This window comes from Colletotrichum navitas, assembly GCF_030913465.1.
Source record: "Colletotrichum navitas strain CBS 125086 chromosome Unknown LY79scaffold_276, whole genome shotgun sequence".
Taxonomy (NCBI): Eukaryota; Fungi; Ascomycota; class Sordariomycetes; order Glomerellales; family Glomerellaceae; genus Colletotrichum; species Colletotrichum navitas.
In genome coordinates this window covers 1-24,453 of record NW_026850822.1, presented here as the reverse complement: position 1 = coordinate 24,453, position 24,453 = coordinate 1, and the positions used below count along the sequence as shown (strand labels likewise).

Genomic DNA, 24,453 nt, shown 5'->3' with positions numbered 1-24,453 from the left:
TAAATTATATAACGTCTAGTTAATAAAGGTAATATACTTATAGTAGTATACTACTTGCTTTTTATATATATACAAGAAGGTTATAGTTTTCCTTGTTCTATTATATATAGGGGAAAATAGTATAAGTAGTTATCTTAAAGAGTAGTTCTTTAGCCCTCCTGTAGTTAGGCACTATATAAACTAGATCTTTGTATAAATTATGACTTGTCTTAGTACAAGGGGTTATAACAAGGAGTAGTTCTTTAGCCTTTCTATAGTTAGACACTATATAAACTAACTCTTTATATAATATAGCTTGACTCTTTACTCTTACTAATCTATAATTACTATATAACTACTAATTAGTGTTAAATAGGCTTTGTATATATATATACTTAGTAAAACGTAGAGGTAAATTAACTTCTTATTAGGTAACTAAATAGGTCTACTTTACTATTATTGTATAAAGTAGTTATATACTGCTTAAGTATGACTTGAGTTATTCTGGCTAACTAAAAGTATGATCCCCTCTTGATATAACTGAGGGCTGAATAACTAGTCTGTGCCCTTTGACCTTGAATTATGAACTATTTATGGTTGACTGACTGGGTGTTGTATGATCATCAGTATTGATATTCTAATAAATAATAATAATAATACTAATAATATAACCCTAGGTAATTTAATAAAGGAGAAACTAGGGGAAATAAAACAGATTATATCTAGGAATAATAAATGTATTACTTTTTGCCTTAATACTGTTGCTACTATTTATACTATAAGTAATATAAAACATCTATATAATATAAATACTATTAAAGAAAATATAAGGTAGAGAGAAGTAGAATCTCTAACTATAAACTATAAAGGAGATATAGATATCCTAATTAATAACAATATATATACTATAAAAGATGTTTATTATATTCTATAATTAGGCTTAAATCTTCTAAGTTAGAATAAGTTAGATAAAATAAATATAGCATCTATATTCTATAATAATAATCCTATACTATATAATATAAAAAAGATAAACTACTAAGTATAAGAAGAAAGATTAATAGTTTATATTACTTTAACTTCTATATACCTTATAATAATAACTATAATAATAATAATATACTTAATACTAGTACTAATAATAATAATACTATAAATAATAATAAATCTAATAAAGATAAAGATTTAGCTGTACTATAGCATAATAGACTTAGATATACAGCTTACTCTTTATTGCCTTACTTAAATAAAGCTACTATATTAAATAGTAATAATAATAATAATAATATATATATACCTAAGATAAATAATATATATAAAGCCTATTTAAAAGGAAATTTATAAATAAAGTAAATAAGATAAGTAATAATAATAGACCTATATTAGAATATCTAGAAGCAGTAGCTTCTGATTTATGTGGACCTATAACTCCTATAGTATATAATAAGAATAGATAGTTTATTATATTTATTGATATATATACTAGATTTACTTAGGGATATCTTTGAAAACTAAAGATTCTAAAGAGATATATACTATATTTAATAACTTTAAGAATCTAGTAAATAATAATACTAATAATAAAAGAATAAGAGAATTTAATATAGATGGAGAAAAGGAATTTAATAATAAAAGAATAAAAGTAATATATAATAACGAAGGAATAATACATAATATAAGACCTCCTTATACACATAAACCTAATAGTATAATAGAAAGAATAATAAGAAATATAGTTAATAAAATAAGGACTTTACTATATAATTCTAATCTGCCTAAATATTTATAGGGAGAGGCTTTCTTAGCCTCTATATATATATATAATAGAACCCTATATTCTTTTATAGATTATAAAACACCCTATGAAAATAGATACAAAATAAAACCTAATATATCTAATATAAGAGTCTGGGGAAGTATATGCTACTATAAAAATAAAGACCCTAATATTAGAAAATTAGATTCAAGAACTAATAAGGGCGTTATAATAAATTACGGAAATAATGCTTATAAAATATAGGATATAATACAGAAAAGACCTATATAGTCTAGAGATATTACTATACTAGAAAATAACTTTATAACTAATAATAATAATAATAAAGAAAGTCTAGAAATAAATAATAATATAAATAAAGACCTTAATAGTAATAAAGATAATAGTAATACTAATAATAATATATCTAAAGATAATATAATAATAGAAATACCTAAGATTAATAAAGAAGATTATATAGACTATAAAGAAGGTAATCTATTTAATACTATAGAAGATTATCCTTCTATTAATATATTAGCTTCTTTAAATAGAGCTGAAGATAAAGCATCTTATATACTATTTCTAATATATTAACTGAACCTTCTACTTTTAAATAATTTCTAGAAGATAATAATAAAGATAACTAGATAGAAGGTATAAATAAAGAAATTAAAGAATTAGAAAATAATAATACATAGACTATTATAAAAAATAATAATAATAATAATATTATTAAAGGAAGATAGGTATATAAAATAAAAGAAAAAACAGATAATAATAATAATAAAATAGAGAAAATATATAAGGCAAGATAGGTAGTACAAGGCTTTAATTAACACTTAGGTATTAATTATTTAGAAACCTTTAGTACTACTTGTAGGCCAGAAAGCTATAGATATATAATAATATTAGCTGTTGCTAATAACTAGTATATACAACAATATGATGTAACTAATGCCTTTGTGTATACTAATATTAATAAAGATATATATACTATAATTCCTACTAGATATATATATAATAAAGAAGTAATAAACTAGTTTTTAATAATAAAAATCCTTTATATAATAATAAAGAATATATATATAAATTAAATAAAGCCTTATATGGTTTAAAACAAAGTCCTAGACTATGGTATAAGCATTTAAAAGATATATTTATAAAAGAAGGCTTTAAAATATCCCCTTATAATAAAGCAGTATTTATACATAATAAAAATAATAATAAAATAATACTAGCTTGTCACGTAGATAATATATTAGTAGTTAGAAATAATAAAGAATTTATAAATAATCTATTTAATAATATACTACTTAAATATATAAAAATAAAGCCTATAGGAATACCTAGTATATTTCTAGGAAATAAAATATATATAGATTATAAAAATAAAAGCGTATATATATATTAAACAAAATATACAGATAAGATATTAAATAAATATAATAAAAGGGATTTATATCCTTATAATACACCTATAGATAATAATATAAAGTTATATAAAAATAAAGAACAAGCAACTAAGGAAGAAGTATTAAAATATCAGCAAGAAATAGGTGCTTTAATATATTTAGCACTAAAAACAAGAATAGATATAACTCTTCCTGTTATAACTTGTTCTAGATATATAAGTAACCCTTCTAAAGAGCATTTTATTGCCCTTAATAGAATATAGGGTTATTTAAATAAATATAATAATTTAGGAATATATTATAACTGTAATAATATTAATAATTTTAATATAATAGGTTATACTAATTCTAACTAGGCAGAAGATCTTAATAATAGAAGATCTACCTCTAGTTATATATATACTTATAGATATTATAATCTTATTAGCTAGAATTCTATAAAATAAAAAACAGTAGCTTTAAGTACCTGTAAAGCTAAATATATAGCTTTAACAGAGGCTATAAAAGAAGCTATATACTTATATAATAGCTATAACTATATAAGAATAAATCTAGGGTTTAGTAATTTAAATAAACCTAGAATATTAATAGATAATAAAGCAGCTCAAAAGCTAGCAGAAAATCTAGAATTCTATAAAAAAGTTAAGTATATAAATATAAAATATCACTTTACTAGAGATACTATAATAAATAAACAGGTATATCTATATTATATAAATACAAAAGATAATATAGTAGATATTTTAACTAAACCTCTAGGAAAGGTTTTATTTTATAATATAATAAATACTATAAATATAATAAATAAAGCTACTATACCTAAATATAATAAACAAGAAGAAAATAAAATATAAGAAATAAGTATATAAATAATAATAATAAGAATAATATATAAATAAAGTAACATATATATATATAAATAAATTACTATCTTTTGTTTTCTCTTGCTTATAAAGGTTTTAAAGAGATTAGTAAAGTATATATTTAAGTATATATACTTAATAATAAATAGCTATCTTAATTTTTCCTATTAAGGTTTTTATAAATAAGCTATATATAATATATTATATATATCTTAAGGGGGGGTATTAGATATTAAGGTTTAAAGACCTTATATATATAAAAATAAGATAATAATATAATAAAGAAGTAGAATATATATTATAGTATTAATAATACTGTATACACTGTATACACTAGATATAAGAATAACTACTTAGGAAACAACTATATATACTATATAATAATAATATTTATATCTAAAGAATAGGTCTTTTAAGTAAGACCTTCTCCTTCTCTAAGGAATTAAGAATATAGTTCTAGGTTACATAAGGTAAATAAATAAAATAATACCTTACTACAGGTAAAACAATACCCTACAACTTAACCTATTTAATAACCTACCTAATAACCTACTTAATAACCTAGAATACTAAAGAAATCCTTAGAATACCTAAGAGATAAGTATAAGTAATCCCTATATATCCCTAGGTCTAGTTAGATAGTAAGATCTATAAGCTCTTCTATTATATCTATAATAATATACTACCTTTATATCTTATCTCCTATCTCCTATCTCTTATTTGCCCCTTTTGCCTCTAAATTTATATTAAAAAACCTAAGGTAGTTATATCTTCTTTAAGAATAATAAAGAAAGTGTAGTTAATAAAATAAAAAACACTATTTAAAAGAACCCTTTTAAACCTTTTTTATTTACTTTATTATAATATTTTAGGTATAATAACCTTTATTATATAATAATTACTTTATTTTCTTTTATTTAATAATTCTAAATCTATAGATAAAGCTACTTATAAGATATCTTATAGCTAGAGGAGTATATTATAAAGCTAGAATAGCTTTATATAGCTAGTGCTAGTAGTACTACTATAGGATATAGTGTACTACCTGTATAGACTATATAGAAAAGGTATTTCTACTACTTCTCTAGTTTATATATAGTTTCTTAATAGGTTAACTACTTTTCTTTATATAACAAGACACTATAGTTTATTATAAATAGCCTAATATAACTAGTAACTATATTAATATCTATATAGCTATTTTAGGTAGGATTCTATAGTAATATAGAGTAGGCTATATTCTTTATTTAACTAGTCTATTTATTATTAATATAAAAGATTATAAATTCTTGTTTATAAAAATCCTATCTTAATAAGAACTCTACTACTATATTCTCCACGTTATAGTAAAAGGTTAGTAGGTAGTAACTATAAATAATAAATTACTAAAGTAAAATAATAAAGGTATTTAGAGAATATATTATTATTGCAATGTTGACTATTGTAGATAAATATTAGATTTATTAGGTTAACCCTAATGACTTATCGCCAGCAAATCCTTAGATATTTAGCTATAGATTCTCTAAGAATTTATAGGCAATAATTAAGTTATTTAACTAACTAACCTATAATAATTATCCTTTTTTTCTTTATGTATAATAGAGAAGTATAGTTACCCCTATTATTTATTAATTACTACTAATATATATAGTTAACTATATTAACTTATCCCTTAGTGTTACTAACACTAATTAGTAGTTAACTTTACTATTAACTATATAGGTTAACTTTACTATCTAAACTATAGATTAGCAAGGACTATAAGAAGAGGCAACTATTACTAGTTAATTATTTATACGCCTAGAGTAAGTAAAGACTAAAAAACGCCTCTATAAATACTTTACTATAATATTATACTAATTACCTATTATAATAGGTTAATTAATAGATCTATAACTAGTCCTTTAACTAGTAGAAACCTTATTAATTTATATCTATTATATAAGCTTTATTACTTTAAAGAAGTACTCTTAACTATAAAAAACCCTTTACTTTATATACCTATAGCTAACTAGTAATTATTTACTATATCTATTTATTATAAGCTTTTAGCTTACTAACTTCTTTTTCTATATATATACTTCTTTTACTAACTAATAGTGTTAATAAGTTACTAACTAATAGCCTATTATTTTCCTCCTTTTACTAACTAATAGCGTTAATAAGTAGCTAATATAAAGCCTATTGTTTTTCCCTAAGTTATTTACCTATAAGAGTATTTTTTCTTAACTATTTATACTACTAGTAGTAATCCTTTAATAAATATATATACCTTTTAGTCTACTAAAGAAACGCCTATGTTTAAGAGGTTATTAGGCTAATAGAGGATAATAGTAAATAATACTACACCTATAAGTAGAAGACCTAAGCTAAGATAAGTAAATAAGATAAGCTTATAAGTAAGTAAGGCTTATAAGTTACTATACTTTTACTTATAAGGTAATAAGAAAAAGATTTATAGTAAATATAATATACTACTTAATATAGTAGAGAAGATAGTAGTAATAAATAATATATTACTATACCTTTTACCTTTATATAGTATATTCTTTTACATAATAAGAGAAAATTATATTATAAGGTTACTAACTAACCTTATAAAGAAGTAATAGTCTTTTACACTTAATACTATTATTATATTTTACTTTAGTAAATCTAAGTATAATAACTACCTTAGTAGTAAATTACTTTACTATACACAAGAAGACTTACTAACTAGCTTATTAGTAACTTTAAGACTATTAACCTAAAGGTCTTAATAAGTCTATATAACTTCCTTGTTAACTATAAAGTATAGGTTAACTATAGTAAATACTTATTAATTACCTAATATATATTTAATACCCTCTAATAGGAGGAAGGCACCTACTAGACTAATAAGATAATTACTATTATTAAAGATTATTATATAACTTTAGAGAACACCTTAAAGACCTTAACTTTATTAAGATATTAAGGCTATATAATAATTATATATAAAGTAAAAATAGTTAAAGTTGCCTATTACTAGTAACTAGCTACTAAACCTTCTATAATAACCTAACCTTTACCTTACTACTGCCTATATTAACACTAAAACCCTATATAATAGCTAAAATTAATAGCCTATATAAATAACTACTATACTACTATAGGAGCTCTTGTTAACTATAGTAATATTAATAGTAATATTAAGGCTAACGCTAAAGTAAATAAGTAACCTTATAAAGATATACTTAATAACTAGGCTATAAAGTACACTAGTAGCTAGTATAAGACTATTAACTTAAAATTACTATTATTCTATAACCTTTATATCTAGGTAAGTATAATATAAGACTACTATAGAGTAGTAATTTAAGTAATACTCTAAGGTAAACTATAAGAATATTATACCTTTACCTTTTAGTAATAGGTAGGTAATTTTAATACTTAATAGTAAAGCTTAAAGAATAATTTAAAGGTAATAAGGTATACTTAGCCTATATTACTAAGCTTTACTATATATTATTTAACTTAATTACCTATAAAAACTATAGTAAAAATAAGCTTAAGATTCTTAAGTTACTTATTAAAAAGGTTACTAAGCTAGTTAAAGTAACTACTTATAATAGCCTCCTAAGGATAAGGATTATTATAAGTACCTTATTACCTATTACTATAGTATACCTAAGTGTACTATAGCTCTCTTTAACCTACTAGCTATATTCTATAGCCTCTATATATAACTATATAATAGAGTAGTAAATACTTTACTTTACTATAAGCTACCTATATAATACCTTATAATAAATCTACTATAGAGGATAAGTAATTTTAAGTTAACTATAAGTATAATAGTAGCTATAATAATTATACTAATCTATAGTAAACATAAGGTTCTTTATAAAGTAACTACTATAGTAAAAACTAGTGTAGTAATAAATTAACTAAGAAGTACTTTATCTATAGTAAGCCTAGTTATTAGTTAACTAAATATACTAAAGAAGAGTAGTAATCTTTATTTAACTAGTATAAAAGCACCTACTTTATATAAGCTTTACTAGCTACCTTTAACTACTTTTTTCTTAATTATAAAAGTTATAATATAAGTTATTTCTAAGAAATAAGTAATAGTAATAAATAACTTATTAGTAATAATAATAATATATAAATATAGTGTTCTTTATATTTACTACCTTCTTTATATAACTATTAATTAATAGCTTAACTATATTCTCTAAGTTATATAACTAAGTAACTACCTATATACTTACTTATAAGAACTTACTAAAGGAGCTACTACCTAGTAAAACTATAAAAACTAATAAGATATTTATACTTAATAAGCACTATTTAGTAGTAACTTTTTATAGTATTATACTTAACACTAGTATAGCTAAGAAATTAACTACTAGCTATAAGTAATACTTTGTCCTCTAGTGCTACTTAAGTAAAAAGATACCTATAGATACTACCTAAGTAAGTAAAGTAAGTATTTACTTTAGTAGTAGTAATTACTTTAAATCCCTAGGGGTAATTAATATACTTATACTACTTAGTAACCTTGTTTTTTATATAATAACTACTAATACTTTATTTCTTTTTACTTAAAGATATAGACTATTATAGTATAAAATTTAATAACCTTACTAACTAGCTAATCTAGGGTAATAATATTATACTTATTATTTACTAATTTAGCTACTTATAAATACTTTATAACTACTAAAGAAAGGTATTACTAGGTAACACCTAATAAATAGTAAATTATACTAAATCTATAGTAATTTAGCTACCTATTATTTAATAACTTTATAAGTTACTTAAATACACTAGAGAAAACACTTTCTTTTATTACTTAAAGCTATTAATAAGTACTACTACTATACTAATTATACTCTAAAGCCTCTAGTTACTTTAAGTTTATACTATATAATAATAATAAGTTTAAATATAAGATCTTTATTAATATAATATATCTTAATAGTAATAAACTAGTACTTTATATAGTTAATATAGTAATAGTGTTTAATATAGTAAGATTCTTATAATCTATTACTATAGAGTATATATAAAGGTACTATAGATATACTAGATTAATATATATCTTAGCCTACTTAATTAGATAATAACTAACGCTAGCCTAAATTTTTACTTTAGTAAGTTTAAATATACTACCTATAGGTTATCTATTAAAGTAAAGAAAGTGCTTATTAAAGCTTATTATAGTATTAGTAAATTAAGTGCTATTATATACCTTTTTACTATACCTATAAGATTATTTATAAAGAAACTAGCACTAAACCTAAAGTTACTTTTTAACTTACTATTAAAATAATTAATAATACTACTAGCCTAGATAGCCTTATCCTAACTCTCCTTGTCTTTAGTGTATACCTCTAAATAACTAATAAGTTACTACCTACTATAACTACTATATAGTGTACTAAAGTAATTAAGAAAGTAATAGCTATAGTACACTAAATTTATATAAAGTAATAGCTTTATAAAGCACTAGCTATATATAATAGCCTAGATTTAACTAATACTATTACTTTACCCCTTTAATCCTTTATCTATATATAGTATAAGAAATATAGCTAGTAAGGCCTATTTTACTTTATTACTAATAATAATACTACTTATACTATTAATTTACCTTATAGCCTATATAACTTTAGGATTACTATAGTAAAACCTTATTATATAAAGGAAGGTTAACTAGACCTTTTACACTAGATAAACCTACTAGTTACTTTATATAAGTAAAAGATAATCCTATATATACTATATAAGTATAAAAAGACCTTATAGAAATACCTAATACTAAAAAGAAAATATATAATACTATTATTATTAATAATAAACTACTATAATAATACTATAGTTACCTATAAAAGAACCTAATACCTATATTTTTTATAAAAATATACTTTACTATAACTATAGTGTTCTTAACTATAAAAGAGAAAGTAGACTATACACTTACTATTAAGCTACATAAGAAAAGGATTATTACTACGCCTAGTAAACCTTTTAAAGAGTCTAATAAGGTAAAAGTAAAAGCCCTTATTAACTATAGTATATTTTATATTATTACCTATAATAAGAAATCCTATAGTAATACCTATATATTTAAATTATATATAGTCTATAAAGTAAAAAGTAAAAATAAATAGCCTTATAAAAAATTATAGCTTATTATCTAAGGTTATATAAATAATAGTAAAATAATAATTCTTATATAGTTACCTACTATTTAGTAAATAGCCTAGTAATTAATACTTATCTTTACCTTTTTACTACTTTAATATAGATTTCTCCTCTAGTTATATAATATTACCTAAGTATATACTTAATTAGTAATACTACTAAATTATATTATTTTTACCTACTTACCTATATAAATTTACTATCTTTACCTAGTAAATATAATAATAATAGTAACTAAGCTATTATATAGTATTATAAAAGTAAAAACCTACTAGTAGGTAACTTATAACTACTATTATAAAGAGAATCTCTAGATAAATTTATTAACTTTTAACCTTTACCTATTAATATTATTACCTAATAATAGTAACTTTAGATTAATTAGTATATAAATAGATAATATAATTAGCCTTATAGATAGTAAATTCTCTACCTATAAAGAAAAAAAGCTTAAGAAGGCTACTTTTATAGTAAAACCTAAGTAGTTACTTATAGCTAATAACTTTATTACCTTTAATAGTAGTATATTATCTATTACTACTAATAGTAAGCTTACTTTTTATTAAAAAGGCTAAGGTAAAAAGCTTTAACTTATTAATAAGAAATTACCTACTACTTAGTAAAATTATATTTAGTAATATACCTATAGTGTATATATTACTTTTATTTACTAACCTAAAGCCTACTTTAACTATTTAGTTACTACTTAACACTAATTACCTATAGTAGAAGAAATTAAAGCTTTAAACTACTAAATTAAATAGTAAATTAATAACCTTAACTATAGCCTATAATTCTTACTAATTAACCTTATAACTACTAAGCTCTTTATATTTATTAATAGCTTATTTATAAATAACTATAACTTTACTTTTTAACTTAGCTTTATTATAGTCCTTGCTAATAAATAAATTATTAAGTAACCTACTATTAATAGTAAAAGCTTTAAATTAACTAGTAATATTATTTACTTTAGCTTAATAAAGTGTAAAAAAGTTATATATAGTGTATTTACCTCTAAGGTCTATAGGATAATTACTAGTGCTAATGTTACCTATATAATTAGTACTACCTTTATAATAATTACTAACTACCTTAAGCTACTATAAATACCTATAATACTTTATACTAACTTATATTTACTTTACAAGTGCCTTATATAGCTTAGCACTATAAAAGAAAAGTAACTTATAATAAATATTATAGCCCTTTACTAGTTATATAAATATTATAAGATTTATAAAATATAGTAGATTTATAGTAGTAATAACCTAGTAGATAGATTTATAAAGTTATTACTAAATAATATATTAAAGGAGCTAGTTAATAATAAGTAGTTAAAGATATAGATAAATAAATAGGTTTTTTATATATAATAGACTATATAAGCAAAAAGTATTAAATACTTTTTAGCTTCTTGTTTTTATTACGTTTTTTAGTTATTCTTTTAGATATAAATAATAGGGGATTTCTAGCACTATAGAAAGTTACTAGTGTTATAATATTAACTATTATAGATAAATATTAGATTTATTAAGTTAACCCTAATAACTTATTACTAGTAAATCCTTAGATATTTAGCTATAGATTCTCTAAGGATTTATAGGTAATAAGTTAGTTATTTAACTAACTAACCTATAATAATTATTCTTTTTTTCTTTATATATAATAGAGAACTATAGTTACCTTTATTATTTATTAATTACTACTAATATATATAGTTAACTATATTAACTTATCCCTTGGTGTTACTAATAATTATTAAGTTAATTACTAGAAAGCTATAGAAGTTTATTCTTAAGTATAGTTAAGTTTATCTTATATATAAATCTTATTATTAAGAATAAATCCTGCCTTATATATTTTCTATGTATATATAGCTAGGTTAACTAAACGTTTATATATGGATTCTTTAAGTACTTATACTAAGATTCTATTAGTACTTAGTATTGTTTATTAGTATATAACCTATCTATAGTTCTTCTATTCTATAAGGAGTTATCCTTATAGTGTTTCTATTAGACACTATATAATTTATACTTCTAAGGCCTAGTAGAGCTATATTTACCTATAGTTTATTAGGTTAAGTTATAACAAGGTTATATATAGTTACTTTTTCTTTTTTTCTAGTGTAGTTAGTAATACTATATTTACTTTTAATCTATAGTTAGTAGTTAACCTTATTACTTTATTTATAAGAAGAGAGTATCTTTTCTATAAGTAAGTAGTAAGCTAAAAGGCAAAAGTAAAGTAATAAAGCTAGGCTAAAGAAGTACAAAAGTAGTATAAATATAAAGCGTATTAATACAAGAGAAATATAACATAACGGTATATAAGTCTATATACTATAAAGAGATAAATAGAAAGAATATCCTAGAGAACTATTATAATATAGAGTATATATACTACGTTAGTGTAAGTAAAGTAATTAAGCTACTATAGTAAAGCTACTACTAAGATAAAATAAGAAAGTTTATAAGATATATATATAAGAATATATATATAAAGATATATTGAAATATATATAAGAATATATATTAAAATATATATAGTATATCTAAAAAATAAACTCTTAGTACTATTATTATATAGCTAACTTGTATTATTATACCTATAAGCTTAACGTTTCCTAAGATACCGATAATATACTTAAATAGACTAAGGAATATATTAAAAAAGTGTATTAATACTTTGTTAGACTGTAAATCCTAAGGCTTAGAATTTGAATCTGGGGCTTGGCGGCTGCCTACATTTCGGCGAGACGTATCTAATCAGAAGGTTTACAGAGCTATTAGTCAGTCAGCTTAGATGTTAGCTAACTAGGGTAGTATCTTGTGAAGCCATATTAGTCACAATTACTGCCTTGTAGTTGTGGTTCCACCTTTCCTCCTCTTCATCACAATGTCTCTCTTACTATAGGTCTCAGGAGCAGACACCCCGAGGTTCCGTTTTAGGGTAATAGATGTCCACTCTGCGATGTCACATTGTGTTTCTTGGTAGAACACTAGTTCATGTAAGGATGGATATGCTGCGATATTCTCTCTCTCGGCGTCAGCACTACTGCCGCTCAAAAAGGCAACTACTGTGAGCTTACAGGCTGACGCTGCAAGAATCAATAATGCCAAGAAACGGACACTAAGCAGCGCGTCGTGAAGAAAAGGACCTCACAACGTCTCCCTGCTTCTAAGGCGCTTTTCGGACGGCACGCAAAGATTGCTAGTTCTTGGGACTGGTGATTGTAATCTCAGGAGGTTGGGCTTTAAGGGAGTTGAATTACGAGATGATAATGTCATAATGAAAAAGAACCCCGATACCCATCGCCACCAATGAGGAAAGACCTTGCGAACTGCAAATGTCTTCAGTTTGAGGGGAGTTCATGCCTTCATCCATGATCGGCAAACGCTGGTGATAATCCCCCAAATCATGCCAGCGACTGACACCACATCTGCGAGGTGGTCAGACAATACGTGAGGGGTTTCTGCAAACTAATGCTGGTGAGGTATTGACCCCGCTCGCCCTTATGAAGAATGAAAGAGATCATGGGATGGGCAGGTCGGTCAAGAAACAGTATAAAGCCAGACAATTGCTCCTCCAGGACTGTTGTGTTTGCTTCCTCCACCATCATCCTCATCAGCCTCTTCCCCTTGCGACTCAGCAGTATCACATTAAGCACCCCAACCTCACGAATCCAATATGCACTTCTCGTTGCTCTTCCTGGGCCTTGCAGCCACCGCGTTCGGTATTGACATTAGAGCCCATACCGGAGATGGCTGCGCTGGGAGCTATGCGGCCTGCGTGAATATCAACCCCAACGTCTGTTGCTCGTTCAGCAGCTCTAGAAGCAGCGGCAGGTCGAGTATCGCTGTTGTTGCCGTGCGTGAAACATCTCTTTCCATTGCCTTCGAAACTCCCAGAACTGACGCGTCTCGAGCATAGATTCCAACCAACTGGCGAATTCGCGCACGGGCATACACTGAGGGCGGCTGTAGTGCTTTCGGTGGTGAGCGGGACTCGGGAGGAAGTACAACCATTTGTCTGCCGTACACAACGCGCGGAGACCGCACGGGGGGTAATTACTGGTTTCTCAACCGCAAGCGTGCCGACGACGAGTCGTGCCCCGCCGAGCAGCCCGGCGCTGGGAAATGCGAGGCCGTCGTCAAGCCTGATACGCTAGGCCTCGCGGACGGCACTGAGTACGACATTACCAGTCTGCCGGATGAGAAGATCACAGAATTGGTGAGTTTTAGCCGTAGACCTGGAAGGAAGAGGATGATATATTTGGCACATGGACTGCAATGCTGACCTGCCTGCCCCGCCTGAAGGAGACGATTGCGAACACTGGCGCCGGTGCTGACACCGTTCCCGCCGAGTTCCAGCCCCTGCTTCGGCAAATTGAGGCCTGAGGCTATGTATTGACTCTCTGGTAACATTAGGTCTCGAGACAGGAAACTTGGATCAGGCAAGCAAGGACAAAATAGAAGAACAGCAGCGGCGTTCTGCCAGGCCTGCTTGTGACAAAGTTGGTATCCGGACACTGTATGGTCAGCAACTATGTTGATAGCTATAACGAAGGAAGACAAATTGAAGTTTGAGGAGAAACGGTGCCATCGACCAATTTGAACGTCGAGGAAGCGTAATGATGCAGAAAACTATGGGTTACGTACGAGCAGGTGAATAAGTCTCTTTTTGGGCCAGAGGAAGTAACGTAAAGTCCTGATACTGGTGATCTATTTCGATATGCTAGCTAGCAACTTATCCAACCTATCCATGGATAGTTTTAGATATCTCATATCCAACACTTCCCTTCATGTCTTATCTGCATGCGACTTGTACCATAGTTCTTCCTGTCCAGGGAGTCATCTGTCCTTCCCTTGTACCCTGTCTATACAAATGCCGTGCCGCCCGTGCTTCGCCTTGTCTAGTGGGGCAGGCATTGTTCGTAACTTATTGGGTCATAACAACATCCTTGAGCATCTGGAGAAGTAGAAGAACTTCTATAACTCTGTCATCTATTTAGTCACCCTAGAGACTAACTTAACTGCTGTTAATAGCTCCACACAGTCCTAGACACAACCAGGCTAACCTATTGGATTATCTAAAGCTGTCAAGGTATATCCTAACCTATCTTAGTATATTACAGAAGACTAGGCTCTTTATACCTTATAGCTTAGAAGTCTCTCTTGATAATACTAGGAGTATCTTTATACTTCTAATTCTATTAAGCTAGCTAAGCAGGAGGTAGCCTTACACTATAAGAAGCTAGGTAATTCCCCTCTTTCTACTGCTTTATTATTCTATATATAGGTCTTAATATCTTATACCTTAAGGTAATTTAAGATAAGTCTAAATAGCTAAACTAGCTTTATAATATAAAGAAGAGAATCCTTAACTATTTTAATTACTAGTATAGACTAGTAAATACTTTAGTTAATAGGTTTAAGTAAGTAAGATTAATATTCTTCCTTATAATAATAGCTACTTTAGGTAATAGGTTATTAGTAAAAGAAAAGAAAAAGTACTAGAAGAAGTTATTAGACTAATAATAAGCTAGTAATATATCTTAAGTAGTCTCCTTAGTATACTATTATAAAGTAACTAAGACTATAGGTTAAGATAGCTATACTAGTTATAGCTAAGGGGCTATAGAGGCTACTAGGGCTAGGTATAGACTACTAAAAGTTATATAACTAGGAAAAGGTTTATAGAGGGTTTAAAGGTAATACTACTAAGAAAGGCCTTACTATAGTTTTCTTTTTCTCTTTATCTAAGAATCTTTACTCTAGGTAATATAGTTATAAGTTATTTAACCTTAGTTATTACTACTATAATAAAAGTAATTAAAGTTAAGACTCCTAGGTAGTAATAAAAGCTAATTAACAATAAATTAGTAAATTAAATCTACTAGTACCTTTAATCTAGGAAGGTATATTAAAGTACAATAACTAGCTATAAGTAAAAGTAAGTTAGATATTACTATTATTAGTTAAATAGATTTTCTTACTTAAGAGTAGTAATTTAGATAATAAGAATGTTAGTTAAAAGGCTATAAATTTAAGACAGTAACTATAGTAAGCTTACTAATAGTTATATAATTAATATATACCTAATTAACTAGGGATATTGTTGTAATTAACCGCTGTATCTACGCACTTTAATAAATATTAGCTTATCTAATGTCAAAGTGTAGCAATTGGCCATACGCAAAAGTGGGTCAAATGTTGCCGTCATTGGATGAATGGATTTCCCCACTCAAAAGTGGCGATTTGGATGACAAATGCATTGGTTAAAGGCCACGAATTCCAGGCAGTAATTACGGCGAATTCGCCAATCAATACACCATCAATATACGCCCAATTGACCAGGGATTTCGTTGCAATTGACCGCCGTATCCACACACTTCAACATCTAATTACTCGGCGTTTCTGGAGTCGCGCCAGCCACAACAGTGTCACGGTGTCCAAGCACCACTCTTAGGTGTGTCAATTACCTAAGGCGCGCCCCACCTACGCACCAGGCAGATCCACTCAAGCAAAACCAGCCAATCGAAAACCTTCATACTGGTAGAGTCCTTCACGGAATAATAAACCACGCATCCCGCCCATCCTTTAGGCTGCATTCTGAATTCCAGCTTTCTCCGCTTCTTAACCTCTACAAAATGTCGCCCTCCCCCATCAAATTCACCTCCAACGTCATCTCCTCTTCAGCCAGTATCTCTCCTGCGTACTCCTACTGGAAAGACTTATCCCAATTCTTCTGACCGTTCACTTGCTGGCGTGACTTACTGTGCGAGGAGGACCGGGTTCCCGTCAGAACCAATTCAAGGCGTAGCATTCGCGGCTTCACGCCTGAGTTCGTGACTAGACGCCCCGGTCATTCTACTGTTCGCACAATAGCTACCCATGCACTCTGAGCAGGTTCGGGATCTTGCCGGATGCGTCTTATCCAGTAGGACCGAGCGAAGGACTCGCTGCGAAGGGCAGAAAAGAACGATGCCAGCACAACTGTAAGCACCATCCTCTATCCTACTTGCCGTCGGTTACGCCCCTCTATATTTAACCCTAGAAGACCAGCCGAAAACGAGTTCAACATGCCGCGCTGCGACTCGGACGATTTCGACTTTGAAGCCTCCGAAGTCATTGCGGTGCGTGAAGATGAGGGACAACCGCCTGAAGTTATTGAGCAGTGTTTCGAACTGCGCGTTCGATATTCCTCCCCCGGCCTCGTCTCTTTTCGTCTTTTCCCACTCCCCAACGGCGTGCCAACCAAATCCACGGCTTGCCTACAGATCAGAGCGAACTACATCGAGTCGCTAGAAAAAATGCTATATGACAAAGCCAGCACCAAGTGCCCAAGTCCGCCTTGCCTCGAAGCTGTCCGCTGGCGACTCAGAGGCATGCAATCGGTAACCCGTCTTCAATTCCAGCTGCACACAGACAGTCATATCGACCTAATCACACCACTCGATTTCGACACCGGAAACACGGTTAGCGAACCTGTCTTGAACGCACGGGCATCACTGATGTCCCTTGCGACATCTTCGCGGTTTTCCATGTACTTTCGGCACGACATCCTGCGGCGAAAAACGTTCCTAATGTACAAGAGGGCTATTCGAGATTTTCCACATTTGACGGAAAATAAGAAGCATGAGTATGAGTGCATGGTGGATGTACGCAGACTGTACCATGGCGTTGGCGGCAAGGTGCACAGACCCCATGACCATCATGGTTCTCCGTCCACGAAGGAATATCGCAGCTCCCCCGCTCTAGCGACGCCTGCATCGTGCGGTAGCACTCTTCCCTTTGAGGATGTGCCACCTGATCGAGACTCACCCCCGCCGTACGACGAATGCTCGAGCGATGGACAGTCGCCGAAGGCCAGGGTAGAGGCCGCAGCCATCGTCGCCGAAAGCTTCAGACGCGACTGCGACCACGGTCCGCCACAGTATGGCGATGCTGAACGGCGGAATGATGTGCTGGATTCCTCTCAGGGCGTCTTCCCTTTAGGAAACGCAGATATCCACATACAACCCATCAAAAGAAAACGTTCACGTACCACCGTATACACCACAACGGCGTCTAAGCTAAACGCCTCTCGCCCAGACAAATTGCAACGATTGCTGTTCGCCGATCCCGACAGTCTACTGATGCGTGTGCTTGAGCAGCAACAGCAACAACAACAACAAATTGATGATCTACAACAGATGTTGAAGGAATTGCAGAAACGTAATAGGGAGCTCGGAGCGCGGTGCGATGAGCTAGAGGAAAAACATACTGAATTAGAAGATTGTCAAACTGGAAACGCGGAGACCGTCGGCAATCTCGACATTGCGGTTGACGAACTCCAAGCTAGGTGCGATACTCTCGAGAAGCAAATGCCAGACGTTTGTGATGAGATGGAGGACCTCAAGGAAAAATGGTTGGAAGAGTGTAGAGAGGAATCCAAAGGGAACGAGCGCGATTCGATTCAGGATAGCACGGCGAAACAAATACGCGAGAGGGTCGAGGCCGAATTGAACCAAGCTAGAGGCAGGGTTCTGAAAGCCCTTCAACCATCGTGGGCCAACGAAGAACTCAGGATGAAGTAACTAGATGGAACAATACCCATGAAAAAAAAAAAAAAAAAACACGCCTGCTGCCCGGTTATCGGTTTACAACGCCCAGAAAGCCGCCCATGAGTACTCAACGTCAACTTTGCCGCCATCGTACTCCCCACTCTCTACGGCACCCTTTTCAAGCGGGCCGCCAACGTCGACTCCTCCCTCATCGGCACCACGGACACGTATACTTACATCGGTGTCGTGGCCGAGGGCATCAGGAAGGGTGGGGTGGTTACACGTTCTTAATTAGGCGTTTCTGAGGGTCCCTAAACAGAAGTTCATTAGCTCTTTGTGGCTAGTAACATCCCGCAGCAGGAAAAGCCAGTGAATGCAGCTGAGGGGCAAGACTACCTACATTATAGTGATATGCCTAAGGACTGGCTTGTATGCATTAGGCTTGCAGTCGGTGAACGCCATTGTTCCTAGACAGATTAAGTGCTGTTCGTCTTAGGGACCTTTATGCATAAACCCAATACTAGGGTCTCTCTACTAGTAGAAACTAAGCTTAATTCTACAGGGACACAGAACAACATCAAACCCTACGCCTGCTTTCCTTTTCTACCATCAATCTCTTCTCAGTAAACAAGGAGCAAAACTGCCTCAGCAATGCCTGATCACCTGCGTGATAGCAAGGGCGAGGGGTGCCGGTCCCCTCCACGCAAGGCGCCGATGCCTGTTGATGGCACAAGACATGGGTCATCGTTTGCAGCACACTACCCATTTCATGTAAGCCCAGTCGTTTGTCTATAATTTTAGTTGTCTATAAAAGCTATTATCGCTGAGACTTTGCTCCATTAGCCGACATCTTCATTCGCCCGCTGGCCTACCCTCCGATGAGAATCTGAGATGAACAAAAATGAACCGTAAACGTTGTCTCCACAGCCTTCAACTCTGGACCCACTCAGGCACTTCAATGAAGAGCGACAAGAAGTCGCTGGTGACAATCGAGCCTGGAACGAACCTTATGCAAAAAATTCTCCATCTGGACCGACCCATTATGTCGAAGCTCGGCGCGAACCTCGAAACTTCTACTCAAGGGCCCCAGACCATCATTCATATACAGCAACTGACTCCGATGAATGCGATGTAATGATCCGTGCTAATCGACGGGGAGTCCATTCTGATGAAGAGTCGGAACAATCCGACGACGAGGATGGCGAAAGTCTCTACAGCTTCACACCTTCATACGGTTCAGCTTCAGAGAATATCTCTCACGAAATGAAGCATTCCAAAAACATAGCCACACCATCTCTAGCATTGTTTGACATAACAGCGCCAGCATCAAAGTTCAAGGTAATCCATGTGTATGAATCAAAATACACAGGTGATGAGTTACCAGAATGGCATCATATGTCAAACCTTACGTTGCTACACGAGCCTTGCGGCTCTAGCACACTCTGTCTAGATGAGGTACGTAGTCATAAAACAGTCGACTGTCCCAATTTATGGTCTGGAATGCCAGCAGGATAATTGACTTCATATTCATTTGGAGCAGCAAGTGATGATTCTTGGCAGTTTTTCCGTAAGTGGACGTAAATAATGCTTTAACAATGCATCTATATCTTGCTCTGCAAGCTAACAGGGAAACACACAGAACCAGGTGGTCAACATCTCAAGTCCAACAACCCCCGAGAAGAACAGCCTTGCAAAACTCTTACGAGACGTCAAACATAGGACTATTGGACGCAAGAAGACTATCTGGGGGACTCATCAGTACGTCACGCCTGGGGTGGTAATGCGCGTGTTGGAATCAAACGAAAAGAACAAGCCACCCACGTCACCTCGTTCTCTGTATTGGTTCAATATGCCTTTCTTTCATCTAAAGAATTATTCATCTACAGCTCGGTAGCTAACATCCTGCCCAGCCCTCACGCTAATGCAAGCCGACTTCTCCCAACACCCGAGGGCACGAGGTATGCAGCAGGTGGTACAACAAGTGGCTGGTGTTCCAGCCGAACACCGTTTCCACATCTCAGATGTGGGCCATTATAGTGGACAAGTGTAGATTCTGTATTCTTTTCAAACTCTCTTCAAATAAAAGTAATGAAGAAGAAAACCCGCTTTTCTTACAATTGATCCAGTCCTTTTGATTTTAATACTTCCGCGAAATATTATGGCATAGCTTGTCGAGTTACGAACAGCACTCCTGAGAACGTGCTAACACACTACTGTTTCGCCTGATTACTTATACACAACCGCAGCGAGTCATGAGCGTCAAAGCACACGGTCATTCATACAACCACGTACGCGATCAAGCTATGGAGACAGAGATAGGGTTACCCACGAGAGTAGGCGGACCGACCCTTACAAGTCTGCCCATAGAGAGACCAACGAATACAATTCAGCGAGATAAGTGGACACCGAATATCAGAGGGACGAAGATGGGGACCCTGCATTGTCAGCCATAGACCCTGGAGGCTTCCGAGGGCTTCTGGCTGGTGATTGCAAAAATGCCATTTCCGGAAGGTTTGATGAATTCTATCATCTCGGAAAGCAGAGGCGCAAAGCTTTGTATTGAATGTGATTTTCTTTTCTTATAATTTCATTTCGTGAAACACCTATGATTAATCGCCGTGTATCGGTATACAGAAGCAACAAAAGGCCGAAGCTAGAAAGAACTACCATGACCAAGCGATCTATGCCTCTACTATAGTGACTATTGTATTCTTGCTATTGAGCACCATTGCCGGCATCTTCGGTATGAACACAGTTGACATCCGAAACATTAAGCACGGCCAGTGGTTATACTGGGCAACAGGAATTCCCGTGACGGTCTTTCTGATTTTGGGCGGATTGTGGCAAATGGGTGAACTAGGACATACAGCGCTGTCGGTTCTTGATGTAAGAGAGACCTCGAGGGAGAACATAGTAGGCTCGAGACGGTCCGAGAGTGGTGGTTGAGATTCTTCTGAGGACACACTTTACACAGTCAATTTAGCCCCAATCCCTAGGTCACGCAGATAGCATCTCATCAAGTACATAGAGATGTGGTAAATATTCTTCTAGAGACTTACTTTACATAACTCTATAGCTTGTAGCTAGGACGGATAGCTATAGGACAGCACTTGAATTTACCACTATTGTTTAAGTATATGCATGTGTAGAGTCTATTTGACACTTTTCATTAATATTAATTCTATGTTTCTCCCTGTGCTTATCTTAGAGTGTTAAGTGGCCTTCCCATCTGGACAATAGTTGTGGTTTTGCTTGCTGCAAAAGGGAATTCAACACCTGTAACGATCTCCCCGTTTACAGTAATAATGGACTCGTTCATAGGCACTAGCAGGGGCTGAGGGAGATGAATCTTGCCCCCCTCCGGTCCGGTGACGTTCATCTGCAGTAGTCCAGCATCGTCGAACCGCCATTCCACATTGATGTCACCCCTCTCGGTGCGTTGACGGCCAACGGCCCATTTCAAGCCTAGAGTTAAAGGCTTGACCACCCATTCCGAGAACCCGGGAGCGGCCGGTTGAATGCCGAGAACAAACCGCGTGAGTTCGCCAGTGGGGCCTGCGCCCCAACCGTGGCAAAGCGAGGTACTGATACCCAAACCCGGATTGCCGTCAGGTTCGAGAGTCTCCCAGAAACAGTTGGTGTAATTTGCATGCTGCGGATCGGCTAGGGGAGCCCACAACGTTTTCAAGAGCGCTAGTGCAGCGTCACTGTGGCCAGTTTCGAGGGCAGCGCGGAGATGGTAGGACGAGGCATAGGGGCTGATCTTCTGGGCGAAACCGGCGGAGACAGTTGAGTTGCTGAAGGCCAGGGGTCCGGCCACGAGGAGGAGCTCTCGCCCCATTCTCGACAGCAAGTCAATGGCGGAGATGTTGTTTGCTTGAGGAACGCCCGCTAAAATAGCGATAGCCTGCGCGTCTTGGGCGAACCCAGAGGTGATCTCTGAGCTGAGCTTGTAAAACCCGAGGGAAGCGTCGAAAAGCTGGCTGTGCATGGCCTGCCTTAGATTGGTAAGACGCACTTCGTACTTAGTGGCATTCATGTCGGCACCGGTAAGCAAATGCAGGCTCTGCTGGAGGGCGTATGCATATACGGCGTTGAACTTGGAGCTGGCTCCGTTTTGAGGTGGGTCGTAATAGTTCCAGTCCCCTGTGAAGGTCGGTTCATCAAGAGTGAAGACACCGTTCACAAGCTTGGACTCGGCCCAATCCAGCATTCTCATCACAGCGGGTGCCCACGTCTGGGCAAATGTGACATTGCCGGTTATCATGTAGGTTTGCGAGAATGCGGATATTAGGTTAAATGAGTACGCGATGAGTCCAGTCTGGTTGGCGGGTATGAGACCCGTCATAGGCTTTTGCTGAATCTTGGCGGTGGGCACGAAGAAGCCAGGCTCCAGCTGGAAAGATCCAAGGAGATTCAAGGACCCCTCAACAAAGGAGAGTCCATAGGTGCTCGCGAAGGAGGCGGCAAGGGCAATGTCCAGGTCCCCGGCGTAAGAGATTCTGTCCCTGCGGGAGCCATCGACTATAGTGTCGGCAGGGTTAGAGCCCATCAGGAAATCGTCCAAGAAGTCACGATCCGTCAGAGACGAGGAGTATATGGGACCGCCCAAAAGGTCGGTCACCTCAAGGTTACGGAAGTAGGCTGAGTGAGCAAAGGGGGTACCGAGGCCGAATGACCCGAAGAACTTGCTGGTCTGGTTGAATTCCAGCATAGAGGCATTGTTGATGGCGACCTTGATGCCTGCCGAACTGACACTCGCTTTGACAGACAGCCAAGCATCCCGAGACCAGGGGATGGACAGGTTGGCCGATGCCAACATAGTACTTTCAACCTCGGCCTGGAGTGTGCCAGCATTCAAGTCGCAGGTGATATCTATGCCATTTCCTAGGGTGTCCTGGAGAACGGCGAACATGAAGGCACCGGAGGCAGGCAGTACTTCGAAAGCCAATTTGTAGGTCATGAGACCACCAGAACCAATTCCAGCTAGCGGTTGAGGAGCAAGACTATCAACAAAGGAGCCTTTCTCAGAGACGTCCCAGAAGTCGGGGATGGTGTCTTTGGGAATTTCCGTTAGCTGAACCGTCCTGGCACCGGTGCGCCAGATACGAGTCAGGTCTTCGTCGGAACACTGGAATGATCCTGGAAGCTCATCAATGGGGGTCGTGTTGACGGTCTGCCTGACACCGACGTTCTTTAGGACAAGCTCCCCGGAAGAAGATAGATTGAGCTTCTGATAGCGGAAGGAACCCTGAATAAGTCGACCCTCGTAGATGAAAGACTCAGATATGTTGTAGCGCCTGACACGATAGGTATCCATGGCGGCGGCCAAGCCAAGTGGGCCATCGCTCTGGCTTATACATTAGTCAAATGGGAGGCATTGGACGTTGAACTACGAGTTCGTTCCGGAGCAGACACACCTGATAACCCCCAAAGGCGGCCTTGGACTCGGCAAAAGATACCTCGAACACCGAAGTATCACCCGAGGTGCTGATAACTTCAAAGGTCGGATGGCCCTCGAAGTTTTGTCCAAAATCAACAATCTGTATGTCGGGAGTGACGCCATCCGAGGACAGGTTGACGATTCCATCTGTGCCGAAGACAAACGCACCTTCGACTGCCAGTGTTGACAGAGCCCCTGCAACCCCTGAGATTAGGAGAAAAGATCTGGCGATATGTTTGAATAGCTCCATTGTCAAGGCACTGGACTAGAAA

The 24,453-nt window shown here is 33.8% G+C and overlaps 5 protein-coding genes across 5 annotated transcripts; 4 read left to right on the top strand and 1 right to left on the bottom strand.

Moving 5' to 3' along the window:
• Positions 1-3,209: 3,209 nt before the first annotated feature.
• On the top strand, positions 3,210-3,392 carry LY79DRAFT_478109 (uncharacterized protein; the record flags this gene model as incomplete). The annotated part of the gene is made up of 1 exon (XM_060553249.1): positions 3,210-3,392. A coding segment is annotated over one exon (183 nt), but the record flags the coding sequence as incomplete, so codon positions are not given.
• Positions 3,393-13,880: 10,488 nt separating this feature from the next.
• LY79DRAFT_531178 (uncharacterized protein) lies at positions 13,881-14,590 on the top strand (the record flags this gene model as incomplete). Its single annotated transcript, XM_060556238.1, has 3 exons — positions 13,881-14,060; positions 14,124-14,423; positions 14,510-14,590. 3 exons carry the CDS (start codon positions 13,881-13,883, stop codon positions 14,588-14,590), a joined length of 561 nt encoding a protein of 186 aa, XP_060406729.1.
• Positions 14,591-17,000: 2,410 nt separating this feature from the next.
• On the top strand, positions 17,001-18,101 carry LY79DRAFT_191753 (uncharacterized protein). The gene is made up of 3 exons (XM_060551395.1): positions 17,001-17,738; positions 17,790-17,869; positions 17,925-18,101. Exons 1-3 carry the CDS (start codon positions 17,275-17,277, stop codon positions 17,951-17,953), a joined length of 573 nt encoding a protein of 190 aa, XP_060406728.1. The 5' UTR covers positions 17,001-17,274; the 3' UTR covers positions 17,954-18,101.
• A 1,632-nt stretch (positions 18,102-19,733) lies between these two features.
• On the top strand, positions 19,734-20,845 carry LY79DRAFT_191767 (uncharacterized protein). Its single transcript, XM_060551396.1, has 4 exons — positions 19,734-20,193; positions 20,279-20,305; positions 20,378-20,580; positions 20,649-20,845. The coding sequence occupies exons 1-4, from the start codon at positions 19,873-19,875 to the stop codon at positions 20,773-20,775; spliced, it is 678 nt and encodes a 225-aa protein (XP_060406727.1). The 5' UTR covers positions 19,734-19,872; the 3' UTR covers positions 20,776-20,845.
• A 1,092-nt stretch (positions 20,846-21,937) lies between these two features.
• LY79DRAFT_675452 (Six-hairpin glycosidase-like protein) lies at positions 21,938-24,431 on the bottom strand (the record flags this gene model as incomplete). The annotated part of the gene is made up of 2 exons (XM_060564445.1): positions 21,938-24,088; positions 24,159-24,431. 2 exons carry the CDS (start codon positions 24,429-24,431, stop codon positions 21,938-21,940), a joined length of 2,424 nt encoding a protein of 807 aa, XP_060406726.1.
• Between the last annotated feature and the right edge of the window lie 22 nt (positions 24,432-24,453).

What these genes read in the sequence shown, in the direction of transcription:
- LY79DRAFT_191753 (XM_060551395.1), top strand. Translation starts at nt 17,275, where the DNA reads ATGCCGCGCTGCGACTCGGACGATTTCGACTTTGAAGCCTCCGAAGTC. An exon ending in ACATCTTCGCGGTTTTCCAT is followed by an intron (nt 17,739 to 17,789) that starts GTACTTTCGGCA and finishes AATGTACAAGAG; the next exon opens with GGCTATTCGAGATTTTCCAC. An exon ending in GGATGTACGCAGACTGTACC is followed by an intron (nt 17,870 to 17,924) that starts ATGGCGTTGGCG and finishes TTCTCCGTCCAC; the next exon opens with GAAGGAATATCGCAGCTCCC.
- LY79DRAFT_191767 (XM_060551396.1), top strand. Translation starts at nt 19,873, where the DNA reads ATGATCCGTGCTAATCGACGGGGAGTCCATTCTGATGAAGAGTCGGAA. An exon ending in TGATTCTTGGCAGTTTTTCC is followed by an intron (nt 20,306 to 20,377) that starts GTAAGTGGACGT and finishes GGAAACACACAG; the next exon opens with AACCAGGTGGTCAACATCTC. An exon ending in TCACCTCGTTCTCTGTATTG is followed by an intron (nt 20,581 to 20,648) that starts GTTCAATATGCC and finishes CATCCTGCCCAG; the next exon opens with CCCTCACGCTAATGCAAGCC.